General features: G+C 50.4%; 1 protein-coding gene across 2 annotated transcripts; it reads left to right on the top strand.

Annotated features, from left to right (window-relative positions):
- The first annotated feature begins 1347 nt into the window (after positions 1-1347).
- Positions 1348-27345, top strand: SARM1 (sterile alpha and TIR motif containing 1). 2 transcript variants are annotated; one of them, XM_066363720.1, is made up of 9 exons: positions 1348-2131; positions 10331-10949; positions 13512-13724; positions 14026-14111; positions 14216-14451; positions 16901-17003; positions 17080-17269; positions 23196-23317; positions 23407-27345. In XM_066363720.1, the coding sequence occupies exons 1-9, from the start codon at positions 1662-1664 to the stop codon at positions 23534-23536; spliced, it is 2169 nt and encodes a 722-aa protein (XP_066219817.1). In that variant the 5' UTR covers positions 1348-1661; the 3' UTR covers positions 23537-27345. The 2 variants fall into 2 exon arrangements, with proteins under 2 accessions (XP_066219817.1, XP_066219816.1); XM_066363719.1 differs by having other exon boundaries at positions 14020-14111.
- Positions 27346-27370: the final 25 nt, after the last annotated feature.

The following is a 27370-nucleotide window of genomic DNA, read 5'->3' as shown; positions in this document are numbered from 1 at the left end:
AACAGGATCCTTGCCAAGCTCAGGGTCACCTTTGAAGGTGACTAGCACAGTGGGTCTGGAAGGCAGAAAGAAGGCCTACTGTACCACTGCGTGACCTTGGGCAAATTGCTTTACCTGCCTTAGTTTTCTTTTTGGTAAAATGAGACTAACAGTATTTGCCTTAGAAAGTGTGGGGTATTACATGAGTTAAGCAGACAAATTACTTAGTGTCTGGAGTAGCCCCAAATACATTCTCTGTAAATGGTATTGATCTATGATCTGTTTGATCAGGCACATCCTTGACTGTGTGACTCAACCACCCATTGTATATTTAGGGCAGTGAAGGGGGGAGGTAGAAAGAATGGTGGTGAGCACTCTGGGCAGATCTTTTTATCATAAAAGAACAAAGTTTCATTTCTGGGTTCATCTCTTGGGTGCATTGATTTCCCCAAGTTGGTCTTCAAAAACCAGTAAATTGGGTGAATATTAACCCTTGGGATACCCTCAATCTCCCCATAGGTAAAAAGTGGTCTAGTTCTCTGCATTATTATTATTATTATTATTATTCTATTTTATTTTATTATTTTAGAGAGAGGATAGAGATAGAGAGAAGGTGGTGGTGGTAGGGGGAGCATCAACTCATTTCTTGTCTGTGCCTTGACCAGACAAGCCCAGGGTTTCAAACTGGCAACTTCAGCATTTCCAGGTCAACTCTTTATCCACTGTGCTACCGCAGGTCAGGCCATAATTCTCCCCACTATAAGACTCTCGTGAGAAGTAGAAAATGCCCGCTACCACAGAACACCTGATTTTGTACCTATTTTCAGGGGTCCACAGAACTCCTTACATCCTCCCATCACCTTGAGGAAGTGATCCTCAGATTTCCCAGCTGATTTTTTTCTGTTCTATATTCAGGGGGAGTGTGACTTTGGGCAATCTGTTTTCCATGGGCTTAAGTCGGTTTTTCTGTTAAATGCAAACACTAATTTCTACTTCATATGCAGGTTGTAAGGCTTAATTGAAAAACCGGCATGCAGGGCCCCAAGAATTGTACAGAATTGTTTTTATCATCGCTTTAACAACTATAATTAGGGGTGGGGGCACATCAACGGTGTTGCTTGCTTTCACATAGGAGAGTCACGGTTAAAACCAAGGAACATAAAAAAGTCCTCTCGCTTTCCATCCTTTGCCCCTGCACCCAGTGGAGGGGGGCGGGAGTTGAGACCAGGGCGATAGGCCGGGATAGGGTGTGGGCGTGGCTACGGAAGAGGGAGAGGCGGAGCCCCGCGAGAGCGAGAGGCGGGGCGTCGGCTCCGGATCCGCGGCTTCTCGGGGGCGGGGCTGCTGCAGAGCATCTCTGCTATCCCAGCCAGAGCTGGAGCCGCGCTTTGTTCTGTTAGCTGCCTCCTACATTCTCCAGCGTCCTCGTCACCCAGCTCCCTCCTTCCGCCCATCCCCTGTGTCTGGGCCTGCATCCCTTTTCCTAACCGCTTCGTCCCAGATCCTGCCCTCACCCCTTCCCAAACTTCTGGCCAGCGCCCTTGTCTGGCATCCTTATCTCTATCCCTCCCTCCTGCATCTTCCCAGTGATCTCCTCTTGGGTGCTCCTTTTCCCTAGGTCCGGGTTGCTCCTCTCGGACCCGCCCCTCTAGACTGGGGATGTCCCCAGCAGCCCCGCGCCAATGGTCCTGACGCTGCTCCTCTCTGCCTACAAGCTGTGCCGCTTCTTCGCCATGTCAGGCCCACGGCAGGGCGCCGACCGGCTAGCGGTGCCGGGTCCGGACGGGGGCGGCGGCGCAGGCCCATGGTGGACCGCGGGCGGCCGTGGGCCCCGCGAGGTGTCGCCTGGGGTGGGCACCGAGGTGCAGAGCGCCCTGGAGCACGCGCTGCCCGAGCTGCAGCAGGCGCTGTCGGCGCTGAAGCAGGCGTGTGGCGCGCGAGCTGTGGGCGCCGGCCTGACCCAGGTCTTCCAATTGGTAGAGGAGGCCTGGCTGCTGCCGGCCGTGGGCCGCGAGGTAGCTCAGGGTTTGTGCGACGCCATCCGCCTGGACGGCGGCCTCGACCTGCTGCTGCGACTTCTTCAAGCGACGGAACTGGAGACGCGAGTGCAGGCCGCGCGCCTCCTGGAGCAGATCTTGGTGGCTGACAATCGGTGAGGGCACCGGGCTGGGGCGGGAGTCTGGGGAGCGGGGTGCGGGGGCGCCGCGTAGTGTAGGGCAGCAAGGGCAGTCGGGTGCCTGGGTCTCCTGTGTGTCTTGTACTGTGTCTTCCCTGCCTCGTCTCACCAAATCCCTGCACTACTTCCCTGATGGGAATCAGCGTGTCCATTTTACAAATGAGAAAACTGATGGCTGATCAAGTTTAGTGACTTGCCCCGCGTCAGTGAACTAACGGTACAGTCAGGTTTCACTCCCAGGGCCAGTGAGGTGAGGAATGAGATAGAGAGAGGAGGAATGGCATAATAGGACAGGAATTTGTCCCTGATTCTGAGAATGGAATCCTATTACCAGTGCCCCTTCTAAACTCACAGCCCTCCTCCCCACAGGATGCGTTTCTATGCTACCTTCCCTCTCTTGTACCATCTCCTTCCCACTGAGAGAGGGAGAGAACACAATGCTCAGAAAATAGGAGGATCCCTTTCTTCTCTCCCCAGGCTGAAATGACTGTCATTCTAAGGGTCACTTACCCCCTCTGTGCCATTCCAAATCCACTTCCTGCTTCCTCCTTTTTCATTTTGGTCCTCGTAGCAACCCAGACATGATCTCATTCTGCAGCTGCTAAGAGAGATCAGAGGTTTTCTGCTGGGATGAATGGGTGGGGGAAGAGAGAAGTGAGGTGCGGAGCTAGGCAGGGTCCAGACAGAGTATGTATTCTTCACCCCTTTTCCACACTGTGTCAAGATACAGTAGGTGGGGTCCAACTGAGGCCTGGCTGCTACTCTCTTGCCTGCCTCTTGGGATCTTCCTTAGACTGTGAAGATCCTTGAACACTCACTTTCTCTCCACAGCAAATCAGTCTGTCACATTCCAATCTCACACTGAATTCTCAGGCCCTTCCGATTTGGAAGGGTTTTTGGAAGGGTTTTCAGTTCATGAAGTTCTCACAAGTGTGATAGTCATAGGTTAGGGGTGCTTTCCTTGCCATTTTCTTTCTGAGTTTTTTTTTTTTAAGAGAGAGATACAGAGGGAGGGACAGACAGATAGGAAGGGAGAGAGATGAGAAGCATCAATTTGTAGTTACAGTACTTTAGTTGTTCATTGATTGCTTCTCATATGTGCCTTGATGGGGGGGAGAGCTCCCGCTGAGCCAGTGACCCCTTGCTCAAGCCAGTGACCTTGGGTTCAAGCTAGCAACCATGGGGTCATGTCTATGATCCCACACTCAAGCCAGTGACCTTGGATTCAAATCAGCGACCATGGGGTTATATCTATGATCCCACGCTCAAACTGGCAACCTCATGCTCAAACTGGTGAACCTGTACTCAAGCTGGAGACCTTGGGTTTTTGAACCTGAATGCTCAGCATCCCAGGCCGATGCTCTATCCACTGTACCACTGCCTGGTCAGGCACCTTGCTATTTTCAAAAATAAAAATAACTTTGTGAATAGTGGAAATGATATAACTCTCAAAAATATATGAATGAAATAATTTAAATTGGGAAACCAAGTTAGGGTTCTGCTTGTTCAGCAAGTCATTAATCTCTCATCTAACATCAGGTGCCCTGATGGGAATGGACCATAAATTTAGAGAGCTAGCAAATGGAGTGGGTGTTCATTGGATGTGCAGCCCATGTTGGTGGGTGTGCCTGGTATGTAGGATGGGTCAACCCTGACTAGAACTTCTGAAGAGTGGGTGCAGCCTGACCTGTGGTGGCGCAGTGGATAAAAGCATCGACCTGGAATACTGAGGTCGCCGGTTCAAAACCCTAGGCTTGCCCAGTCAAGGCACATATGGGAGTTGAAGCTTCCTGCTCCTCCCCTCCTTCTCTCTCTCTCTCTCTCTCTCTCTCTCTCCCCCCTCTAAAATGAATAAATAAATAAAAATAATTTAAAAAAAGAGTGGGTGCAGCGAGCACTGTAGGAAGCTGAGGGCTACAAGTTGCAAATACCACTGGTATTTCTTAAAATTATTATTCAGTAAGAGGAGGTGAGGCAGAGGCAGACTCCCACATGCGCCCCCATTGGGACCCACCCAGAAAACCCACTAGGAGGCGATGCTCTGCCCATCTGGGATGTTGCTCTTGTTGCTCAGCAACCAAGCTCTTCTTGGTGCTTAGGCAGAGGCCATGTACCCATCCTCAGTGCCCGTCAAGGACCAACTCACTCCAATCTAGCCATGGTTGCAGGAGGGGGGGGGAGAGAGAGAGAGAGAAACAAGAGGGGAAGAGGTGAAGAAGCAGATGGTCGCTTCTCCTGCGTGCCCTGACAAGGAATCGAACCCGGGACATCCACACGCCGGGCCTACGTTCTACCACCGAGCCCACTGGCCAGGGCCAGCGCTGATATTTTTCAGTGCTGAAAATAATGATTCTCACGTGGTTCAGAATTACTGAGAGAGTCGTCTCACTTATCAGTGTCCCTGGTCCCAAGAAACCACAGACTTGGTTCAGGCATCACTTCAGGACCAAGGACAGGGCCCAGCGCGGTAGGTCGTAATCAAAATCCTTCCAAAGAAAGGCAGAAAATCTCACCTCTCTAGACTGCAGTGGGGAAGAAGCTTGAAGGGGAAGAAGAGGGGTGACACATTGATAATTTGTGTTTATGAAATCTTTTTTTTTCTTTACCAACAAACCTCTTCTTAAAGAAGATTCTTCCTGCGGGGCATGGTGCCATGGGTGGATGGTGTTATATTGAGTTGTACACTTGAAACCTGTATGGTTTGGCAAACCATGTCAACCTAATAAATTTAAAACAAACAAAGAAACAAATAATATTCTTCCATCAGTGTACGCATGCCTTTTCATTCCCTGTCCTGTAGCTCTCTTCTTCCCATGGTGCTGCCACACCCAGGATCCAGGTGACAGCTTCCTTTACCCCTAAATACCAGGAGAAGCCCAACAAGATTAGCGCCCAGTGAGGGCTGCATCTGACTGCTAGCCCTCTAAATTCACAGCCCAACCCATCAGGGGGTCATAATGAGGTGAAATGGTTTAACTCCAAGAAGTTAAATGGCTTTCTCAAGAATACACAGTAAATATGTGAAAGAGACACATTTATTAAAAACTCAGAAAACTATTGTTCATAAATTTAAGATCAGAGTCCAAAATGATACGCACTTACAAGTTCTTCTTTCCACCCAGACCGCCTCCCTGGAGACAAACCAGTGAAACAAGTTTCTTTTTTTTTTCTTGTATTCTTCTGAAGCTGGAAACGGGGAGGCAGTCAGACAGACTACCGCATGCGCCCGACAGGGATCCACCTGGCACGCCCACCAGGGGGCGATGCTCTACCCATCCGGGGCGTGGCTCTGTCGTGACCAGAGCCAGTCTAGCGCCTGAGGCAGAGGCCATGGAGTCATCCCCAGCGCCCGGGCCATCTTTGCTCCAATGGAGCCTTGGCTGCGGGAGGGGAAGAGAGAGACAGAGAGGAAGGAGAGGGGTAGGGGTGGAGAAGCAGATGGGCGCTTCTCCTGTGTGCCCTGGCCGGGAATCGAATCCGGGACTTCCGCACGCCAGGCCGACGCTCTACCACTGAGCCAACTGGCCAGAGCCACAAGTTTCTTAAACATTATTCCAGAGAGAGTCTATGCATACAAAAGTATTTGCATATATATGTATGTATACCTGCTTGTATAGGTCATTTCCCCTTCCTTTAGAGCTAGGATTTAAACCCAGACACATAGCCCCTCAGACCACAGAAGAGTTGGGAATAGTTCTTATAGCAAGCATACAGTTCAAGTTCTGTAATGGTGTCAAGGACATAGGGACAGGCAAGGACTGGAGGTGAAGAGATTTAGAATAAAGTCCTCTCTCTGAACTGACGTTCCAGAGTAAGCCCTCTTCTTCACTGATCCCTAGGAAGTGAGGGTATTGGACTAGATGATGCTTAAGCACATCCTAGTTCTAATATTCTCAGGATTTATGTAGTCAGATTGTTCTGGAAGAATAAAATACAGATGAGATATTTTGAGCTCTGAAGAGAGACAGATGTGAGTTCAAATTCCAGCTATTCGTCTCATAGCTGTGTAACCCTGGGCTTGTCATGTAACCTGTCCAAGCTTTGGCTTTCTCATTGGGAAAAAGAACAATTGTAGTGTCGGCTGCCCAGGTGAATGATTAGAACCCATCTGTTCCTTTGAACTACAGAGAAGCTCAGTGATCAGCTCAGCAAAGCATTGCTGGCTTTGTGCCATGTTCTGGGCTCAGCTAGGCTCTGCAGTAGGCACAAAATCACAAGCACTGTGGTCATAGTGGCACTCACTGGGCAAGGATTCCATGGCTGGCTGGGTCTCTAAGCTTTGAGGTGAGCATTGCCTGTGGAGGACGTCATTTGTGGAGATCAGGAAGCCAGGAAACTCAGCTATGTCTCCTGTCTGTTCTGCTGGTCTCCAGGTTTTCTCCCTTAGACCTGTCGTCCCCACAGCAGCCAGAGTGAGTTTCCTAAAACCCAGATGTGACCAGGTCACTCCCCTTCCTGAAGCCTTTATTTTTATTTTTTATTACAGTTCTTTTTATTTATTGATTTTTGCAAGAAGGGAAAGGAAAGAGAGAGAGACAGGAACATCAACCTATTCTTGTTTGTGCCCTGACCAGGGGTCAAATCGGCAATCTCTGAGCTTCAGGGATGCTTTAACCAACTGAGCTATCTGGCCACGTCATGAAGCCTTTCAATGACTCCTTATTGCAGCCAAGATAAATGCCTTGAGATGGGTTGGAAGGTCTGCAGGACTCTTTTCTCACTCTCTCCTAGAACTCTTCACCTCAGCCACTTGAAGTGGGCTTCACTTCAGCATGGCTGAAGCAGGGATAGGTACCCAACTACATCAGCTCTCAGACACCTCCAAGCCTTTTCATACATCTATGCCTAGAATGCAATCTCCCCTTCTCTTGACTAATGCCCCCACCATCTTCCTCACTTAATCTCATAGGCAACTAGTCAATATAGTTAATGTGTATCTTTCTATTTGTGTTCTGGTAAAATCTTTGTTCTTGTTTTGTGCATATATTTTTACTTTTTACAAATTGTGCTGTTATATAGCACATTATATTCCTTACTTTTCCCCACTCAGTGTTATGTTAAGATCCTCCATGTTGCTATGTTATCATCTGCTCAGTTACTTGTTACTACTCCATAGTCCTTCAGACTGAGCCTTTGCCCATGTTACCTGTCCACTCCCCAGGCTTGACAGTGGACTGTCCCGTTTCCCCCACCACAAACAGAGAACAACCTTGGCGATGTATTTCTGAGGATCTGGGTTACAATCTCTTCGGGATATAAACCCAAGAGCCCCCAATTGCTGGTTTATAGGGTGTGTGTCAGCTTAATTTTACCCACTCATCCAGCCTGCTCTCCGAATTGACTGTTTCAGCCTGCATCTCCACTCACAGAGCTTCAGGGCATTCATGGTCCCACACGGCACCAACCTGTCCTGTTAACCAACTTCTGCTTTTTACCTTTTTTTATTTTTTTTATTTATTTTTTATTTTTCTGAAGCTGGAAACAGGGAGAGACAGTCAGACAGACTCCCGCATGTGCCCGACCAGGATCCACCCGGCACGCCCACCAGGGGGCGACGCTCTGCCCACCAGGGGGCAATGCTCTGCCCCTCCGGGGCGTCGCTCTGCTGCAACCAGAGCCACTCTAGCGCCTGGGGCAGAGGCCAAGGAGCCATCCCCAGCGCCCCGGCCATCTTTGCTCCAATGGAGCCTTGGCTGCGGGAGGGGAAGGGAGAGACAGAGAGGAAGGGCTTGCTTTTTACCTATTTAATAGGTATAAAGTTATTGCTGTTTTAATTTTCACTTCTCTGATTACTAATGAGTTAGAGTATCTCTTTCTTAACATTTTGGATTTCCTCTTTTGTAAATTTGCTCATTTATGTGCTTTGCCCGTTGTTTATTGGATTTACTGCCTTTTTCTTGTGGATTTGGATTTTTATTTATTTTTAGTGAAAGAGAGATAGAGAGGGAGGGACAGGAAGGAAGAGCGATGAGAAGCGTCAACTCGTAGTTGCATCACTTTAGTTGTTCATTAATAGCTTCCCATATGTGCCTTGACTGGGGGGCTCCAGCTGAGTCATCGGCTCAAGCCAGTGACCTTGGGCTTCAAGCCACCTACTATGGGATCATGTCTATAATCCCACACTCAGGCCTGTGACCCTGAGCTCAAGCTGGCTAGCTTGCATTCAAGCTGGTAACTTTAGGCTATCCACTATGCCACCACTGTTCAAGCTTGAATTTTTATTTATATATTCTATATATTAATCCCTTGTTGGTTTTAGACATTGCAAATATCTCTGGCCTTTTAAAAAAAAGATTTTATTGCCCTGGCCAGTTGGCTCAGTGGTAGAGTGTCAGCCTGGCGTGCAGGAGTCCCGGGTTCAATTCCCGGCCAGGGCACACAGGAGAAGCGCCCATCTGTTTCTCTACCCCTCCCCCTCTCCTTCCTCTCTGTCTCTCTCTTCCCCTCCCGCAGCCAAGGCTCTATTGAAGCAAAGTTGGCCCAGGTGCTGAGGATGGCTCTATGGCCTCTGCCTCAGGAGCTAGAATACCTCTGGTTGCAACAGAGCAATGCCCCGGATGGGCAGAGCATCGCCTCCCGGTGGGCATGCCGGGTGGATCCTGGTTGGGCGCATGCGGGAGTCTGTTTGACTGCCTCCCCATTTCCAACTTCAGAAAAATACAAAAACAAAAACAAAAAAACAAAAAAGATTTTACTTACTGATTTTTAGAAGGAGGAAGAGAGAGAGAGTGACAAAGGGAGGAGAAGCAGGAAGCATCAACTTGTAGTAGTTGCTTCCTGTATGTGCCTTGACCACCAGACAAGCCCAGGGTTTCAAACCAGTGACCTCAGCGTTCCAGGTAGATGCTTTATCCACTGCGCCACCACAAGTCAGTCTCTGGCATCTTTCTATTGCTCAAACATGCCAAGCTCATCAGCCTTCTGGCTTTTTGTTCTGGCTAGTCTCTCTGCCTGTTATATTTTCCCAGATACTTGCAAGCAGGGATCTCTGGACATTTAACCCTCAGATGTCACCTTTTCAGACATATCCCTGCATCCAAACTCTCTCCACTACATCATCTGGTTTTATAATCATTATGGCCATATCACTGTAATCTTGTTAATTCATTATTTCCTTGCTTATTGTCTCATTAGCTGAGTCAACTCTTTTTTTTTTTTTTTTTACAGAGACAGAGAGTGAGTCAGAGAGAGGGACAGACGAGACAGACAGACAGGAACAGAGAGAGAGATGAGAAGCATCAATCATTAGTTTTTCATTGCACATGGCAACACCTTAGTTGTTCATTGATTGCTTTCTCATATGTGCCTTGACCGTGGGCCTTCAGCAGATTGAGTAACCCCTTGCTGGGGCCAGCGACCTTGGGTTCATGCTGGTGGGCTTTTGCTCAAGCCAGATGAGCCCACGCTCAAGCTGGTGAGCTCGGGGTCTCGAACCTGGGTCTTCCGCATCCCAGTCCGACGCTCTATCCACTGCGCCACCGCCCGGTCAGGCTAGCTGAGTCAACTCTTAGTCACTGTTTAACTTCATTCCCTAGCACAGTGCTTGGCACACAGTAGGCTCTCAATAAATGTCTGTTGAATGAATGAATAATACACCTCAGTCACACCGCGTGGACTGAAGACAAGTTTGAAGGCAAGCCTAAGAGTGGTGTGCTTCAAGCGACACTTCAACTAATGATAAGAGGTTAACTTTATTGAGTCTTCCCTATGTGCCAGACATTGTGGCAAGCACTTTACATAGATTATCACATTCGTTCTCTCAGCCTATAGAGTAGGTATTTTTAAAATCCTATTTATAAGATGAGGAAACTAAGGTAGAAAGATAAAAGAAGGTACCCAAGGTCCCTCAAGCTAGAAAATGGCAAAGAATTTGAAAGTAGGACCCAAGGATCTGATCTAGAGCTAGGTTTCTTAACCAGGACACATACTGCTTCTCTAGGGGCTGGTATAGGGAAGGAAGTCGGTGTGGCCAGGAAGAAGCACCCTTATAATCAGAGAAGTCTGGTCCTCCCAAGCAAGAGGTGAGGGTGGTAGCAGGGAAAATAACGCTCTCCCTCATGTCCTATATGACACTAGTCCTCACTAGGCCCTCAGAGTATAAGTGACCAGGGGTTAAGTAAGCCAAGCACTGCAGGACCAGCAACTTTACGGCCCCCCTCCATTTTCTCTCGGCAGGGACCGGATAGCGCGCATGGGGCTGGGCGTCATCCTGAACCTGGCAAAGGAGCGCGAGCCGGTGGAGCTGGCTCGGAGCGTGGCAGGCATCTTGGAGCACATGTTCAAGCACTCGGAGGAGACGTGCCAGCAGCTGGTGGCAGCCGGCGGCTTGGATGCGGTGCTGTACTGGTGCCGCCGCACTGACCCGGCGCTGCTCCGCCACTGTGCGCTGGCCCTGGCCAATTGCGCAATGCATGGGGGGCAGGCGGCGCAGCGGCGCATGGTGGAGAAGCGCGCCGCGGAGTGGCTCTTCCCGCTCGCCTTCTCCAAAGAGGACGAGCTGCTGCGGCTGCACGCCTGCCTCGCCGTGGCGGTTCTGGCCACCAACAAGGAAGTGGAGCGCGAGGTGGAGCGTTCCGGCACGCTGGCGCTTGTAGAGCCACTTGTGGCCTCGCTGGACCCCGGCCGCTTCGCCCGCTGCCTGGTGGACGCCAGCGATACAAGCCAGGGCCGCGGGCCCGACGACCTGCAGCGCTTAGTGCCGCTCCTGGACTCCTCGCGCTTGGAGGCGCAGTGCGTCGGGGCTTTCTACCTGTGTGCTGAAGCTGCCATCAAGAGTCTGCAGGGCAAGACCAAGGTGGCTGCGGGTGTGGAGTGGGGCTGGGGCTGGTGAGACAGAATCTGGGAAGGCTTCCCAATTCATCTGCGACTTGAAATACACATAAGAGTTGGGAACAAGAAGTATGAGGGACCAGTCATTCTGGCCTTGAAAGCAAGACCAAGATTTTTTTTTTTTCTTTAGTGAGAGGCGAGGAGGCAGAGAGACAGACTTCTGCATACGCCCGCCGGATCAGGATCGACCCGGCATGCCCACTAGGGGCGATGGTCTGCCCATCTGGGGCCCTTGCTCCGTTGCAACTGGAGCCTTTTTTTTTTTTTAATACCTGAGGTGGAGGCCATGGAGCCATCCTCAGCGCCCAGACCAGCTCGCTCTAATAGAGCCATGGCTGCAGGAGGGGAGGAGAAGAGAGAGAGAGGAGGAGGAGGACAAGGAGTGGAGAAGCAGATGGGCGCTTCTGTGTGCCCTGGCTAGGAATCGAGCCTGGGATATCCACACACCGGGCTTACGCTCTACCACTGAGCCGACCAGGGCTAAGACCAAGATTTTTGAGCAGAGGGCATTTGTGTTTTATAAAGATTACCCCAGTGCTGCATGGAGATGGGGTTGGCAAGGGGGCCAGATAAGAGGCCATGACAGGGGCCCAGTTGGGATAGCGGAGGTCAGGATGAGGGACTAGAGAGGCAGAGTGAAGTAGACAGATTCCAGCGGTGGTGAAGAGCTAGAATTAGGACTTGGTGGGTGGCTGGGTGAAGAAGAAGGGAGATGCTGAGGATGATTCCTAACTTTAGATATAGGCAACCCAGTGGATGGTGGCACCAGGTACTGAAATAAGATGAACTGAATTTGAGACAGGTTGGAATGGGGGAGGGGAAGAAAGTGAGTTCCACTGGGACTGATTGAATTTGAGGTGCATGAGAGATGATCAGCTGGAGAGCTCCATAGGGCCATTTTGTCATTTGAGTCTGTAGCCCAGGAAGGAGATGGAGTGTAGAGACAAAGGCTTGGAGCAGAGTGTCAGTATGTCAGCCAGACAACTCCCACTGGAGTCCCCAGAGGTCCCCATGGTGAAGGCCTGATCTGAAAACTTTGTTCCCTACTTTAACTTGCTGTGTGACCTTGAGGATCTAGCTTTCCCTCTCTGGGCCTCTATATATCATATTTTGATCCTCTGGAAAATTGAAAGAGTGGACCACAGCAGCAGTTCTTACCCTGGATATGGGACTAGTAATAATTAAATTATCAAAAGTTTGCATTTTTATTTTTTAAAATATTACAAAATCAGCCTGACCTGTGGTGGCACAGTGAATAAAATGTTGACCTGGAATGCTGAGATCGCTGGTTTGAAGCCCCGGGCTTGCCTAGTCAGGGCATATACGAGAAGCAACAAGTTGATGGCTTCCCACTCCTCTCCTTGCCTTTCACTCTCTCTCTAAAATTGATAAAAAAGAAAAAAGTTTTTTAAATATTACAAAATCAAGATCATTTCTATAATGTCACCCTCCCTACTTTGCATTCCTCTGAGAATTTGAAGGGTTGGTGACAGCTGGTGCGTACCACGTGGACCACCCTGTCTGTACCACATCTGTCATCTGGGCTGCGCAAAGGAGTGTGTCTCACAGATATTTGTCACACATCATGTGTGTCACCACAGATCAAGGAGACACTGGTGTTAAGGGGTCTCAGGTCTTTTCCAAGATCCAGTGTTCTATGAGTTTCTGATTCTCTCTGTGCCCCAGAGTTGGGCAGTGGGAGGACTGGCTTTACAAAGCAGGTCATTCTGCTTTGGGAGAAAAGCCTTGAAGGGGAATTTGGAGTAGGGAAGTATGGGTCTAGGCAGGGGCCATAATCACCAGCTCTGGCACCCCTTTCCCAGCAAGGCCAGTGAGTGCAGTGCAATAAAGACACAGTAAGCCCCCACTCTGTGGCCTGCAGTGTGCCAGCTACAGGACTCTATGGGTTACTAGGACATGACCTCACCTTATCATTCAGTAGAGCTTGCATTAACAACTAATAATGACACTGACATTTAGAGTATACAAGAATTAATTGGCGGTGTGGCCCCAGCTATGGAGAAATCAAAGCAGGCTGCATGGTGCTAATCAATTTGGATTCCAATGGATGAATAGGATTTCCAAAAACACCTGGGAAGAACTAAGGGTCTGAGAACACTATGGGCAAAGGCCCAGAGATGGGAGAGTCTTTGTAAGTGGGTATCAGACAAGTGTGGTTTGGTGAAAGGGGAGACGAGCTGGGAGTGGTGGACAGGGGTTGCACTGTGTTGGGCTTAGCAGCCATATTGAGAGCTCAGATTTTATCCCAGGACAGATGGAAGCTGTAGAGGGAGACATGAAAAGGACCTGCATAGTCAAAAAGTTTTGAGAGAGCTTCACAAGGGGGAATCCAGAGGACTTGGTGATTTATTGGATGAAGGCAAGGCTAGGGCTGATAGTGGGGCTTCCAGCAGTGAGAAGACGCTGGGCATAGAGGAGGAACTGGGCATATTTGAGGGTGGCTGGCTGGAAAGCTGGTGGATATAACACACCTTCCCCCCACACCCCCACCCCCACCCCTCCTTAGGTATTCAGCGACATCGGTGCCATCCAGAGCCTGAAACGCCTCGTTTCCTATTCCACCAATGGTACCACATCCGCACTGGCTAAGCGCGCGCTACGCCTGCTGGGCGAAGAGGTGCCGCGGCCCATCCTGCCCTGCGTGCCCAGCTGGAAGGAGGCTGAGGTCCAGATGTGGCTGCAACAGATTGGCTTCTCCCAGTACTGCGAACGTTTCCGGGTACAGCCGCGCAGGGCTGCCTCCCCAGAGTCAGAGCCAGTGCATCCCCTAGGGGCGCCATGCGCACAGGCGACCTTATCCCGTCCTGTCCCGCACGCCCGCGATGTCAGGGTGGCCTTTTGAGGCTGGAGAGCATGTACTCAGCATTTTCAAGGTCACTTGGGTCTAATCTGAATCTCAACCGCTTCCCCCACTGCCGTCTCCAGTTCCTTCGCCTTGCATCTTGTGCATGCATTCCAGGGCTAAGGAGGGGAGCCCTTCCTTCTCCCTTTCTTACCTCAAACCCCACTCCCAGGAGCAGCAGGTAGATGGCGACCTGCTTCTGAGGCTCACGGAAGAGGAACTGCAGACCGACCTGGGCATGAGATCAAGCATCACCCGCAAGAGGTAGGGAGCCTCCTGCCCGCCAGCCCCTGCCGGGTCTAAACACCCCCCGGGCCACTAGCCAGTCTGAGTCAGAACTTCAGCGTCCTCTCCTCCCTGCGGTGCAGATTCTTTAGGGAGCTCACGGAACTCAAGACCTTCGCCAACTATGCTACGTGCGACCGCAGCAACCTGGCTGACTGGCTGGGCAGCCTGGACCCGCGCTTCCGCCAGTACACGTACGGCCTGGTCAGCTGCGGCCTGGACCGCTCCCTGCTGCACCGCGTGTCAGAGCAGCAGCTCCTGGAGGACTGCGGCATCCACCTGGGCGTGCACCGCACGCGCATCCTCACGGCCGCCAGAGGTCAGCCTGCCCACGTGGGACTCCACCTCTGTCCCTGAAGGGACGAGAGGTGACGCAGGCCCTGGCCTCAGAGCCAGACACTGACTGGATTCTGAGGTTGCAAAGATGAATGTGTTGCACTGCGCCCTCAAGAATTTCCCAGTCTGAGGCGGGTGCGCAGGAGGGTCGGAGTGAGGCAGCATATAAATAGGCATGGCCAGGACTCCAGTAGGACCTAGAGGAAGCACTGCCCTCCTTGTCCACCCAGGTCTAGGGATTTTAGAGGGTGCCGACCAGGTCTTGAAGGATATACTGCAGGGGAAGGTAGGCAGCCCCAGGAAGAGCAGGCAGGCAGAAAGAAGAGCATATGCAAGTAGGGAGGTGAGACAGCGCGGAGAGCCCATACATGGGATATGGATGGGAAGACAAGTAGAGTATTCTAATAGTCAACAGCTTACACAGTATGGGTTCTGGAGGTAGGTTAGGGAGGTCATGAGGGCAGAGTGGATTTAGGGCTCTAGCAACCTTCTTTATTTACTAATTTATTAATTTACTATTTAGCTAATATTTATTGTCAATTACTACATGCCAGGTCCTATATTAAGTTTTGAACAAGTATCATCGCATTAATCTCTATATCCATTTGATGCAGTGGGCATTAATTTTTAAATCAACTTTTTAAAACTTTTTAAAGTATGAAAGAGGTATAATTTAACTTACAAGTGTCAAGTTTGAAGAGTTTGGAAAAATGCCTACTCCTGTGTAGTTTCCATCATAATAAAAAATAAAGAATATATCCATCAAGGGTGTTAAGTTTAAAGATGATGAAACTAAGATTTAAAAAATTTAAATTCATTTTCCAATGTTTAATGGTCACTGAATAACAGAATTAAGATTTGGAACCCTCCCTTCCTGCTTCATAAATAGGCAGATATTGTCTGTGAATGTTAAGTCTGAACATTATGAGCAGGTGCATTCTTTTCATGCCTTCATTCAGCAAGTACTTACTGAGCTCCTGCCAGGGACAAGGGACTGGTCTTTGGCCCCATGCTTTTGCTTCCACCAAAACAGGTCAGCTTTTTATCATTTTTACTTTGCAGCTCCCAAGAAAACTTGAAGATTTCATTTTTTTTAGAAAAGGGTTCTACAAAAAAATAGCTTACAAAATCCCTTCTACAAGGAGTCGAGAACAATTAATGTTTTTTAAGTGGAAGCAATGGCATGCTCAGACTTGGATTTTAGAAAGATCCCTTTGGACGTTGTCCAAACAGATTGCACTAAGCACGTGTGAACCTGAGGAGTCTGGAGTTGGGGGCCTAGACATAGGGAAGACCCTGAGGCTTGAGGCTAGTTTAGTAGGAAGAATCCACAAAGCATGGTGCCTGGCACTGAGCACTGAACATTAGCTCCATGAGGGCGGGGTTTGTTTGTTACGTTCACTGCTGTATCCCAAGCACTAAAAATTGTGCCTGGCACACAGTAAGCATTTAATAAATATTGTTGAATGAATGAATGAGCGGCAGGAGCTGAGTCTGACACCCAGGCTTCTGACTTTGGTAGAAAACTAGGAGAAAGGGGGCTACAGGAGATTTTAGGATGTGTTGGGTTTGGAGTGCCTGTGGGTAGCTGGCTGTGCAGGTTTCAAGCTCTGGAGAGAGGGCAGGGTTGGAGGTGCATGCCCTGATCCTGGACAGGTGGCTCAGTGGATAGACAATTGTTGTCCCATCGTGCTGAGGTCGCGGGCTCAATCCCCAATCAGTGCCCATACGAGAAGCAATCAATGAGTGCACAACTAAGTGGAACAGCAAATTGATATTTCTTTCTCTCTCTCCCTTTCAAATCAATGGGGGGAAAAATGCCTGCCTCCTGAGAGGGACTCACCAAGAGTTAGTGGCCTTCCTTCCTGTAGACCCCATCTCTCTACTTCAGTGACCCCCCCCCCTTTTTTTTTTTTTTTTTTGTATTTTTTGTATTTTTCTGAAGCTGGAAACGGGGAGAGACAGTCAGACAGACTCCCGCATGCGCCCGACCGGGATCCACCCGGCACGCCCACCAGGGGGCGATGCTCTGCCCCTCCGGGGCGTTGCTCTGCCGCGACCAGAGCCACTCTAGTGCCTGGGGCAGAGGCCAAGGAGCCATCCCCAGCGCTCGGGCCATCTTTGCTCCAATGGAGCCTTGGCTGCGGGAGGGGAAGAGAGAGACAGGAAGGAAGGAAGGGGGGGGTGGAGAAGCAAGTGGGCACTTCTCCTCTGTGCCCTGGCCGGGAATCGAAGCTGGGTCCCCTGCACGCTAGGCTGACGCTCTACCGCTGAGCCAACCGGCCAGGGCCTTCAGTGACCCTTTTTGAAGCAAGGAACCCTGCCTGGGCTGTGCTGGGCTGGGCTGAGAAGGCTGGGTGGGTAAGGGACCATGTACCTCATGGTGAGTGATGGGAAGGAGCCGCCCTCACCACCCTGTGTCTCGTTCTTAGAAATGCTACACTCCCCGCTGCCCTGCTCTGGTTGCAAGCCCAGTGGGGACATTCCGGATGTTTTCATCAGCTACCGCCGGAACTCAGGCTCCCAGCTGGCCAGGTAAGGAGGAGCGGGCAGGCAGGCAGCCTCGGGCGTTAAGGCGAGGCCAGGGCAGTGACACGGGACCTCTTCACAGCCTCCTGAAGGTGCACCTGCAGCTGCATGGCTTCAGTGTCTTCATTGATGTGGAGAAACTGGAAGCAGGCAAGTTTGAGGACAAGCTCACCCAGAGTGTCATGGATGCCCGCAACTTTGTGCTGGTTCTATCGGCCGGGGCACTGGACAAGTGCATGCAGGACCATGACTGCAAGGACTGGGTGCACAAGGTAGGTGCTGGCCTCTGTGGTCCCAACATTGGCCTGTGGCCTAGGGGACAAGGTTCTCCTCCTATTCCTTCTCATCTGCCACCCTGTGGTCAGCTGGAAGTCAGGAGTCACAGCTCTGACTCTAATAGGACTCTAGCAAGTCACTTAGGCTCTCTGAGTCCATTTCTCTCATCTTACCTCTCTTAGTCACCTTGTAGGATTGTTGTGAGCATTAGAGAGAAATGAAAATACTTTGAAATATAACCTCCATGAGGGCAGGGGGGCAGGGGAGCGTACTGATAGACACAATGGAATCGTTAAGAAGACAAAGCAAGTTTGAATCTTGGCTTTGACCTTGAGCAAATTACTTCATCCCAATAAGCTTCATGTTTATTACTGTAAAGTGGATAATTGTAGTACCTAATTCCCTAGGATATTGTTACAAGGATTAAAAGAGCTAAAATCTGTGAAGTGCTTAGCAGAATGCTTGGCTCTATAGTAATTGTTCTATAATGGTATCAATTGCTATTATTAATATATTATTATAACTACTGTTTAACTAACCATTGTATCTTAAGTGCCCACCACATAGTAGAAGATTATTGATACTGTACTTGTAGAACAGATAGATGGATGGAGCCATATCACATCTGAAAGTTATTAATCATTAATCAATAAGTAGAAATTGGAGCTAGAGCTGAGGGATGCCGTAGTCATCTGAGATGGGGCCCTGTCCTAAAGCAGCTAAGGAGACAAGAATATGCCCAGAATGACCAGTTCATATAAGTCGTCAATGTTAAGCTGGGCAGGTGAACCTCTTACTTGCCATAGGAGTATGGAGAAAGGAGAAAACATTAAGACCAGGCATACTCAGGGCAGGCCTCATGGAGGAGATAGGATTTGAGTAGAGTCCAATAATTTAGGTAAGTGAAAGAGAAGGCATCCCTGGCAGGGGAACAGCATGAGCCAAGATCAAAAGTAGGGATGAAAAAGGTGCAAAAAAGCTACATGCATCACTGGTGTTGCTTTCTACATCTCATAGCTGAAGAAACTGAGGCTCAGAGAAGTAGAATATTTTTTTTTTTTATTTTTTTTTTAGTGAGAGAGAGAGAGATGGGTTGGAGGGACAGACAGACAGGAAGGGAGAGAGATGAGAAGCATCAAATCATAATTGCGGCACCTTAGTTGTCCATGGATTGCTTTCTCATATGTGCCTTGACTGGGAGGCTTCAGCCAAGCCAGTGACCCTTTGCTCAAGCCAGCAACCTTGGGCTCAAGCCAGTGACCTTAGGCTTCAAGCCAGTGACCTTTGGGCTCAAGCCAGCTACCATGGAGTCATGTCTATGATCCCACGCTCAAGCTGGCGACCTTGGGGGTTTGACCTGGGACCTCAGCATCCCACGCCTATGCTCTCTCCACTGCATAACTGCCTGGTCAGGCATAAAGTAGAATAATTTTTGCTATGGCCATACTGGTGTAGAAATCAGAAAAGCTGGGTCTTGAGCTCTGTCTCTCTGACTCCAGAACCCATGCTCTTTCCCAGGACCTGTGTTCCTTGGCACAGATCTGAGGGTGTGTGTCGGAGGTGGTGGGATAGGGCTGGACTCAGCTGACACCAGAGATGACTGCCAGCATTTCTTCCCAACTCCATGTTCAGTGATGTTACGTTGGTAGCTTAAAGTCAGCCATGGTAGGAGTATTTACACTAAGGAAATCAGTAAATATTACAAATCAAGGTTTTGTTTGTTTGGTTGGTTGGTTGTTTTCTTCTTCCTGGATAGCTAGCTAAACATTTATCAACACACCATTGGTTGGATAAGAACTATGAAAGGAGGTTGCAGAATGCCTAAAGGCAGAGAAAAGACTGTGCTTACAGCACTGGGAAAAGGTATCCATGAGTGCAGTGATGCTACCTTAGTGGGTTTTTGGGAGAAGGCTCTGACACCAGAGTGCAGTCTAGACTGACAGAGAGAAAGAGGGTCAAGCCATTGAGGCCGTGTTTTAGGAGCTGAGTACTGGGCTTGCTTTGGGGAGGAGGTGCTGATCCTTCAACCCAGCCGTAAGCAGGTGGCAGGTGGCCTTCTGAGAGAGGGAGAGACGTGTCTTATTCACACTGTATCCCTGATGCCTAAACCACGCATGGTACAAATTAGGCACTTGAAGAGTTTATGGAATAATTGAATCAATGATAAACAGATGAGTGATTCTGATGAAGCTGAGATGACTGGGAAAACCATAGATATCTACTAGGTTTACCAGGTCAGAAGACGTGACTCTAATCAAGTTATTCTTTTCTTTTTTTTTTTTTTTTTGTATTTTTCTGAAGTGTGAAGTAGGGAGGCAGAGAGACAGACTCCCACATGTGTCCAACCAAGATCCACCTGGCATGGCCACCAGGGGGTGATGCTCTGCCCATCTGGGCTGCCCCTCCATTGCAACCGGAGTCATTCTAGTGCCTGAGGCAGAGGCCATGGAGCCATCCTCAGAGCCCGGGCCAACTTTTGCTCCAATGGAGCCTTGGCTGCAGGAGGGGAAGAGAGAGACAGAAAGGAGAGGGAGAAGGGTGGGGAAACAGATGGATGCTTCTCCTGTGTGCCCTGGCCGGGAATCGAACCCGGGACTTCCACATGCCAGGCCGACACTCTACCACTGAGCCAACCGTAATCAAAGTTATTCTTTACCAGCCAAGTGATCTTGAATAAACCATTTTTCCTCTCGACCAGCCTCTGCGTCTGCACAATGAGCAGTGTGCTGGGTTTTTGGTTCTGCATAATTCTGGATAAAGCAAATGTCTAAAGTAATTTCAAATAAATTGCTGCAGGGTCAGAATTCATCCAAATTATCAGCAGAGAGGCAGAGGGCTTGGTTGAAACAGCTGTGGACTTGGAATTGGAAAGCATGAGTCAAAGCCTGGCACCTTCTCGGCAGGTTGTGTGTGTGACTTAGAAGCAAATCCCTTCCTCTTTCCGACCTTCTTCATATTTGTAAAATGGAGCGGTTCCCCAGAAGTCAGTCAAGGTTGAAGTTCTACAGGTACTTTCCCCAGGAAGGCTGTGCTCAAGGGTCTCGGCACCCCTCCTCGTCCCAGCAGACTGCGAGGAGGGAGAGTGGAGGCAGGTGGCATGCTGGGACCCTTCGCCTTGGACCAGTCTCAAAGCCTGCATCATCCCTCCTTGGTGGCTTTTAGTGCTTAATTGCCTTTGGTTTTAAAACTCCTTTCCCTGGAGCCACAGTTAGTGGGAATCAATATGGAAAACCCCAAGTGAACTGCACTCAGGAAAGTCCAATCCCTATGGTCCCCCCTTGAAAGAAAAAAACCCATTCAATAAGCACTTACCAGAGCATCCATTAATAGTGATATCCTCGGAACAACCTTGTGAGGTAGGTTTATTATTCCCACTTTACAGAGGAGGAAATAATAGCACCTATTACTCATTAAGCACGCACTACGTGCTGGGCACTGTTCTAACCACTTGCTATGGGATATTGCTGTTATTCCTTCCAATGATCCTACAAGATAGGGACTATCATTAACCCTACTTTATATATGAGAGAACAGAGGCTTTGAGAACCAGTTCTTTGTGTTGTGTGTTTTTTAAAGATTTTATTTATTGATTCTGGGGGGTTGGGGGGGAGGAATGGGAAGCATCAACTTGTACTAGTTGCTTCTCACATGTGCCTTGACTGGGCAAGCCCAGGGTTTCAAACTGGTGATTTCAGCATTTCAAGTTGATGCTTTTTCTACTGCACCACTACAGGTCAGGTAAAAGCCAATTGTTTTTGCCTCAGGTCACAAAGCCTGTGTCAGTGACTCAATGTGAACTCATATCTGACGATTCCAGAGTGCACCCCCTAACTGCTGTGCTATGTTGTCTCATTCATTCATTCATTCATTCATCCAGCCACTCACTAAGTATTTAGCAAAGGTTGACTATGAGCATGCTTTGTGAAAGATACTGACATATAAGGTGAGTAAAAACCAGTCTTGATCCAGCCCATATGTTTGGTAGGGAAGACAAGTATTAAGTAAATTACTCAATAATTCATTTAATTTTGCAACTGTAGCATGTGCTGCTGAACCTATGAGAGACTATACATAATAAGGGAATCTGACCTGGTCAAGGAAGTGAGGGAAGACTTCCCTGGGAAAGTGTTGATTGGGTGCAGATCAGAAAAATGAGTGGCATTAGCTAGGAGAAGGAGCAAGAAAGAGTGTTCCAGACAGAGGAAACAGCATGTGCAAAGACCCTGTGCAGGGAGGGAGGAGGACAAATCGAAGGGGCTGCAAGGTCTGTGTGGCTGGGAGGACAGTGCAGACAGGAAATTTGAGAAGTGAACTGTGGCCAACCACATAGGACCTACAGACCACATTAAGGAGTTTAAACTTGATTCTAAGAGCCATGTAAAGCTTTGAAGAGTTTTAAGTAGGGAGTTACATGATCAAGTTTGCATTTTGCAGAGTAACTGGGTGAAGGGGCAATGTAGAGAACAAATTAGAGGGGGCATGAAGTGGATAAGAACAGACCTGGTGGAGGATAAAGATAAGGGGGGTGAGGCCTGACCTGTGGTGGTGCAGGGGTAAAAGTGTTGACCTGGAACGCTGAGGTCGCCGGTTCGAAACCCCGGACTTGCCTGGTCAAGGCACATATGGGAGTTGATGATTTCTGCTCCTCCCCCTTCTCTCTCTCTCTCTCTCTCTCTCTCTCTCTGTCTCCTCTCTCTAAAATGAATAAATAAAATTAAAAAAAAAGATAAGGGAGGTGGAGGTTGGAGCAAGAGAGGGGTGGGGTGGAGAAAGGAAAAAAAGGGTGGATTTGAAAAATAAGTAAGGGCTACAATTGGCAGGGCTCCTGACGGATCAGTTTGGATGCAGGGGGTATGATGTTTTTCTTCTGACACCAAATTGTGTTTTTTCCCCCATACCAACAACCAATTCTCCATTTCACCAACACCAGTTGGATGTCCCACAATTCAATTCAATTCTGATACTAACTACCCAGAGTGAGTGTCACATCCACAGGTAGAGGGCCTCTGTCCCACAAGTCTGCCTCAGGTGCCCAGGCTACCCACACTACTGTTTGACTTGGCTATAAATTCAGGGGTTCCCATGACTCTCCCCACAAGTTCGATAATTTGCTAAAATGAGGTGAACTCAGAAAAACACTTTACTTCTGGTTTTTTGAAAGGACACAGGGGCAAGGTAACGGGGGTGGCGGCGCAGGCAGGGGGGGCACAGAGCTTCCAGGCCCTCTCCAGACCCCTCTTCCGGCACCTAGATGTGTTCACCAATCCATACCATTTTTAGGGCTTCTTTATGGAGGTTTCATTATTTGGCCATTGGTGACTGAACTCAATCTTCATTCAACTCCTCTCCTCTCCTGGGTGTGGCGGGGGGAAGGCTAAAAGTTCCAACTTTTTTTTTTCTTTCTTTCTTTCTTTATTTATTTTAGAGAGGAGGGGGGAGGGAGGGAGGGAGGAGAGAGAGAGAGAGAGAGAGAGAGAAGGGCAAGGGGAGAAGCAAGAAGCACCAACTCCCACATGTACGTGCCTTGACTAGGCAAGCCCAGGGTTTCGAACCGACAACCTCAGCGTTCCAGGTCAAGGTTTTATCCACTGCGCCACCGCAGGTCAAGTGCAAGTTCCAACTTTCTAATCAGAGCTTCATCTTCCCATGACCAGTCCCCATCCTGAGCCATGTAGGCACCCCTCACTGCAGTCAGCTGGGGATTACAGGGGTTTTAAGAGCTCTGTGCTAGAACCTAGGACAAAGACCAAATATTTATTTTGTATTATGCCACAAAGGGTGAGGGGGAAGTCAAGGTGGACTTGAGAACCAGCAGCCTACCCTGGGCTCAGCCTCAGATGTTGTTGGCCCCTCCGGTGTCTGCCTGGCCCCACAGTCCCTTGTTCAGGACCCTGATCTCTTCCTCCTCTCTTCTTTCTCCAGGAGATTGTGACTGCTCTAAGCTGTGGCAAGAACATTGTGCCCATCATTGATGGCTTTGAGTGGCCAGAGCCCCAGGCCCTGCCTGAGGACATGCAGGCTGTGCTCACCTTCAATGGCATCAAGTGAGGAGTGGGTGGGTGGGTACACAGGCCCCCCCAGCCAGCAGTTCCCTCAGCCCAGCCCTCTGACCCACCAGCCTCTGTGCCCACAGATGGTCCCACGAGTACCAGGAGGCCACCATTGAGAAGATCATCCGCTTCCTGCAAGGTCGCTCCTCCCGGGACTCGTCTGCAGGATCTGACACCAGTCTGGAGGGAGCTGCACCCATGGGTCCGACCTAACCACCCCCTAGTTCCCAAGTCCGGCTGTGACCCTTATTTCCATGATCTCCCTCACACTGGCCTTCCTGGGCTGACACAGCCTGGACCCTTCTCAGGAAATGGCTCGCTCTCTCCCAGACCCTCCCGGGCCACCTCAAACCCAGCTGCCTCAGTATCTGGAAGGGGAAGGAAAGCTAGGCATTGGGGGTGTCCAGGTTAGACCACCTCTAGCCCTGCCACCCGCTTCTGTCTCAGGTGTGAGGTCACTGAGCAGTTCTGGAGACACTGAAGAGTGAGGATGGCTGCACCCTACCCCCTCTCCTGCCCTGGCATTAACCAGCTCGAGTAGGGGGAAGGCAGGCAGCCTCTGAGCGGAATTAAGGCAATGCCCAGCCCTCTCGCCCAAGCAAGGGCCTGGGGGCTTGGGAACCAGTGGGGAGAAGTCCAGTGATAGCTCTTCACCTAGACTTTGCCTAGTCCCTGGGCTCACCACTTCCTGCCATGCTGTGGCCTTGCCCTGTAATCACTCAGTGCCCTTAGCCGGCCTGGCCTGGTCCCAAGTCCCCTCCCAGCCTTCCCGAGGTATACAGCCTCTTTTGCCACGTCCGTCCGGGGTCAGGGTTGGGCTGAGCCGGCCCTCACTCCAGCTGGTTTACAGCTGAGGCTAGGTTTGAAGCACTCCGATGCAGGAGCGCTCCCTGCTTGGGTCTGAGCAGGGGAAGCCGTACCTTAAAGGGCTGCTAGCCACCCTACCCATGCCTTGGTGCTGTGCCTCAGGCTCCTGCTCCCCCTGTCCAGCTGGCTTCCCAGCCCCTCCCAGCAGTGGCCTGGGCAGACCTGCAGCTCCTTGGGAAGAGGCAATGTCCTAAAGAAGAGCAGGGGGTGCATTCCAGTCTCTTGGGAATTTTGTTACAATTCCATTCAGACCTAGGGTGGGGCCTGAATTCCTTAATTTCTCAGATTCCCAGGTAAACCAATGCTAGTGGTCAGGAAGTAACACTTTAAGTAGCAAGGCTCTGAAATATAAATCTTCACACACCTTTGTTAATCCCAGCACCCCACTCAATGGTCTGTCTCCATAATCGTTAGAGCAACCCTACTCGGTATTATCTCCGTTTTACAGAGGAATCGGATGATGTGCTATTTTCCAAGTTATGAGTGGCAGCCCAGGATCCAGACCTGGCCTCCTGGTGATCAGCCCACTGCTGGTGGGACTAGTCTCCTGAGAACCGTCCTGGAGGCTGCGGCTGGGCTGGGCTGCTGCTTCACAGAGAGCTGACTTCTTCCTTGCCCCAAAGTATCTAGAAATGGGAATAGATTTTTGACCCAGGGGCTACACAGAAATAAATGAGCAGGAACACCCCTCTGCCCCTCCCTCCAGGAGGGTAGGGAAGCTCCAGTTACCCAGCCCTACCTCTTCCCTCCTGAGAGCAGTGGGTTCACACCTCAAGGCTGGCTTAATTCCCAGGTCACTCTGAGCTCTTGAGCCACACGGTCAGGAAGTCAAAGGTCTTACTCCAGGCTTGAGACATCTCCTTCCACTCCCCTCCCTGCCAAAGATCCTGTTTAGCTGGTCCTAGCCCCAACTCTGGCTTTGATGGCACTTCTTTCCTGCCACCAGAGCGCCCATCAGTGTCAGGCCCTGGATACAATGGTGACAGGCAGACTGCCTTCACTGGAGCAGAGACAATAACAATACAGTGTGACAAAAACCCTCCGGAAGAAGCTTTCTGTCTTTCTGTCCCCAATTCCACTCCCTCCTGAGGTCCCCCATGGACAGTATTCAGAGAGATTTCCCAGCCCTGTTTTTTCTGGTTGGCACACCCTCCGCTGCTGCCCCTCCTGTCTCTGGGGGATCAGAGCTCAGCCCCCAGCTGCTGCCCACCCCAGCCTAGCAGCTGGAGCGATGACCCTGCCCCCAACAAGCCTAGTGTGTTGTGGACTGCCTCCCCTACCAGGACAAACACCGCCCAAGGGCAGACAGCATGGCCCTCCCCTTCCACGTAGGCCTGGCCTCACAGGGCTAATCCTGGAACAGAGGCCTGAGAAATAGCCTTTCCTGCAAAGCCTGCTCTAACAGGTCTGCAAGGCCAGGGTTTTCTGCTTGGCTGGACTGTAGTTGCTGCCCCAGGTCAGGGCTGAGTCAGCTAGGTCCCTACCCCACCTCACCTCACCCCTCCCTGAGGACCAAGAACTACTCAAGGATACTCAAAGATCAAAAGTCCAGCTCCAACTCATTTATTCTTTCCTCGGGCCCATTCTAGAAGGTATGAAGTGGAAAGGATTTCAGAACATTATCTAATCCGGTGTTTCCTGACTTGTCCAACCATGATCAATGTGGGGCATCGCTGATCTAGCCCTTCATAGAGGGGCTTGCTCAAGGTACCCTCTCTATGGGTACCTTGTGAGCTGGGGGCAGTAGCTAGAGTATACCCAGGCCTGAGACCAGCCCAGAGCCTTTTCCCTCTGCTCCCCCTGTCATGTTGGGGCAATAGTGGAGGGCCCTCTTCTTTCTTCAGTCTTCCAGTGACAGAGGGAGCAGTGAGACAGGAATACAGAAACAGACCCAGGCTGCAGAGGCCACAGTTAACTCTGGTTTACACTAGGCTACCCCCACTTCACCTGAGTGGTTTCCAGCCAGAAATGGCTGGCAGGGCTGGTGAGAACGGGGTAGAAATGGCAGTAGGAGGCTGGGCTCTACGGCCAATTCTGGTTTGAAGAGTCAGTAAAACCTGATTTGGGTCTGTTTGGGGGCTTACGACCCTCATCAAAGCCAGAGCCTTAATCCAATTTTGCCTTTCAACTTCAGGTCCAGGCTTTCACTGTGCTCTAGAAATGGTCCCCCCATTCTCTAGGAAGCTGGAGTCCCTCGATCATGGGGAGGTAGGCCCATCGCCAGGTTCCTGCTGACTTACAGAGCCATGAGGGGTCTCCGCACAAGGCCCTGCTTGAAACACCTGGTGATGGGAGGCGTTGGAGGGCTGAGTGATAAAAACTGATTCTGTATGGGCTGTTGTAGACAGGAAGACCACTACAGGTGCCTTCAGGTGCGGATCTCTGCCTGACCCTCAGGAATGAGCGGCTAGGGCACTGCTCCAACCTCTCTGCATGGATCGATCAAGTCTGGCAGCCCTTCATCTTCGAGGGGCTCAGGCTGAGATTGGGCCAGTCAGATGAGGTCTGGGCTGACCACGCCCAGTACCAATGCTGTGGCAGCTCAGGGCCTTCTGCCCAGCCCAGCAGCTGTCGGTCTGACCTGTGGTGGGCAGACTGGGAACAGGAAAATAGAGGCCCCAAAGCCCAATGCCTCAGGTGCACATTTCAGTGTGCTTATGTTGCTTTATTCTAGTATTATGATTGGTACTGCTCAGTCAGGCGATTGATTCCACGGAGCCAGTAGCTCTCTCCCTCCATTCCCACAACCCTTCCTCCCCTCAAAGCATTCATCATGGAGTGACTCATGGCTGCCGCCATGAACTGTGCACTGTGAGCTGTGCAGTTTTGGTTGGGAGCAGAGATGCCAGCCCTCGTGCCTCAGCTGGTTCCTGAGCCATCACCTCCATCAGGACCTCTCCTCTCACCCGGAGGGCTTTGTGTGCTTGATGGCAGAGAGGGTAAACAGACGCCTGTTCCCAGAGGCTCCCTCACCACCTGCCCTGCAGCCAGACTGTCTGGATTACAATTCCGAATCCTCGAGTCACAGGCTGGCACAGCTACGGACGAGGTGGGGGACTTGGTCTAGCCTGACCACGGTATCCAAGGTGAACACCGCCTTTGAGGGGAGCTGCTGGTGCCGCTCTGTGTCCCAGGTGCATACTTCTAGTCAGTTAGTGCTCACTTCGCTCCTTTTGCCCT

The sequence above is a fragment of the Saccopteryx leptura genome, chromosome 2 (assembly GCF_036850995.1).
Source record: "Saccopteryx leptura isolate mSacLep1 chromosome 2, mSacLep1_pri_phased_curated, whole genome shotgun sequence".
In the NCBI taxonomy this organism is placed as follows: Eukaryota; Metazoa; Chordata; class Mammalia; order Chiroptera; family Emballonuridae; genus Saccopteryx; species Saccopteryx leptura.
Note: the sequence above shows the minus strand (reverse complement) of the source record. Positions and strands in the feature narration are given on the sequence as shown.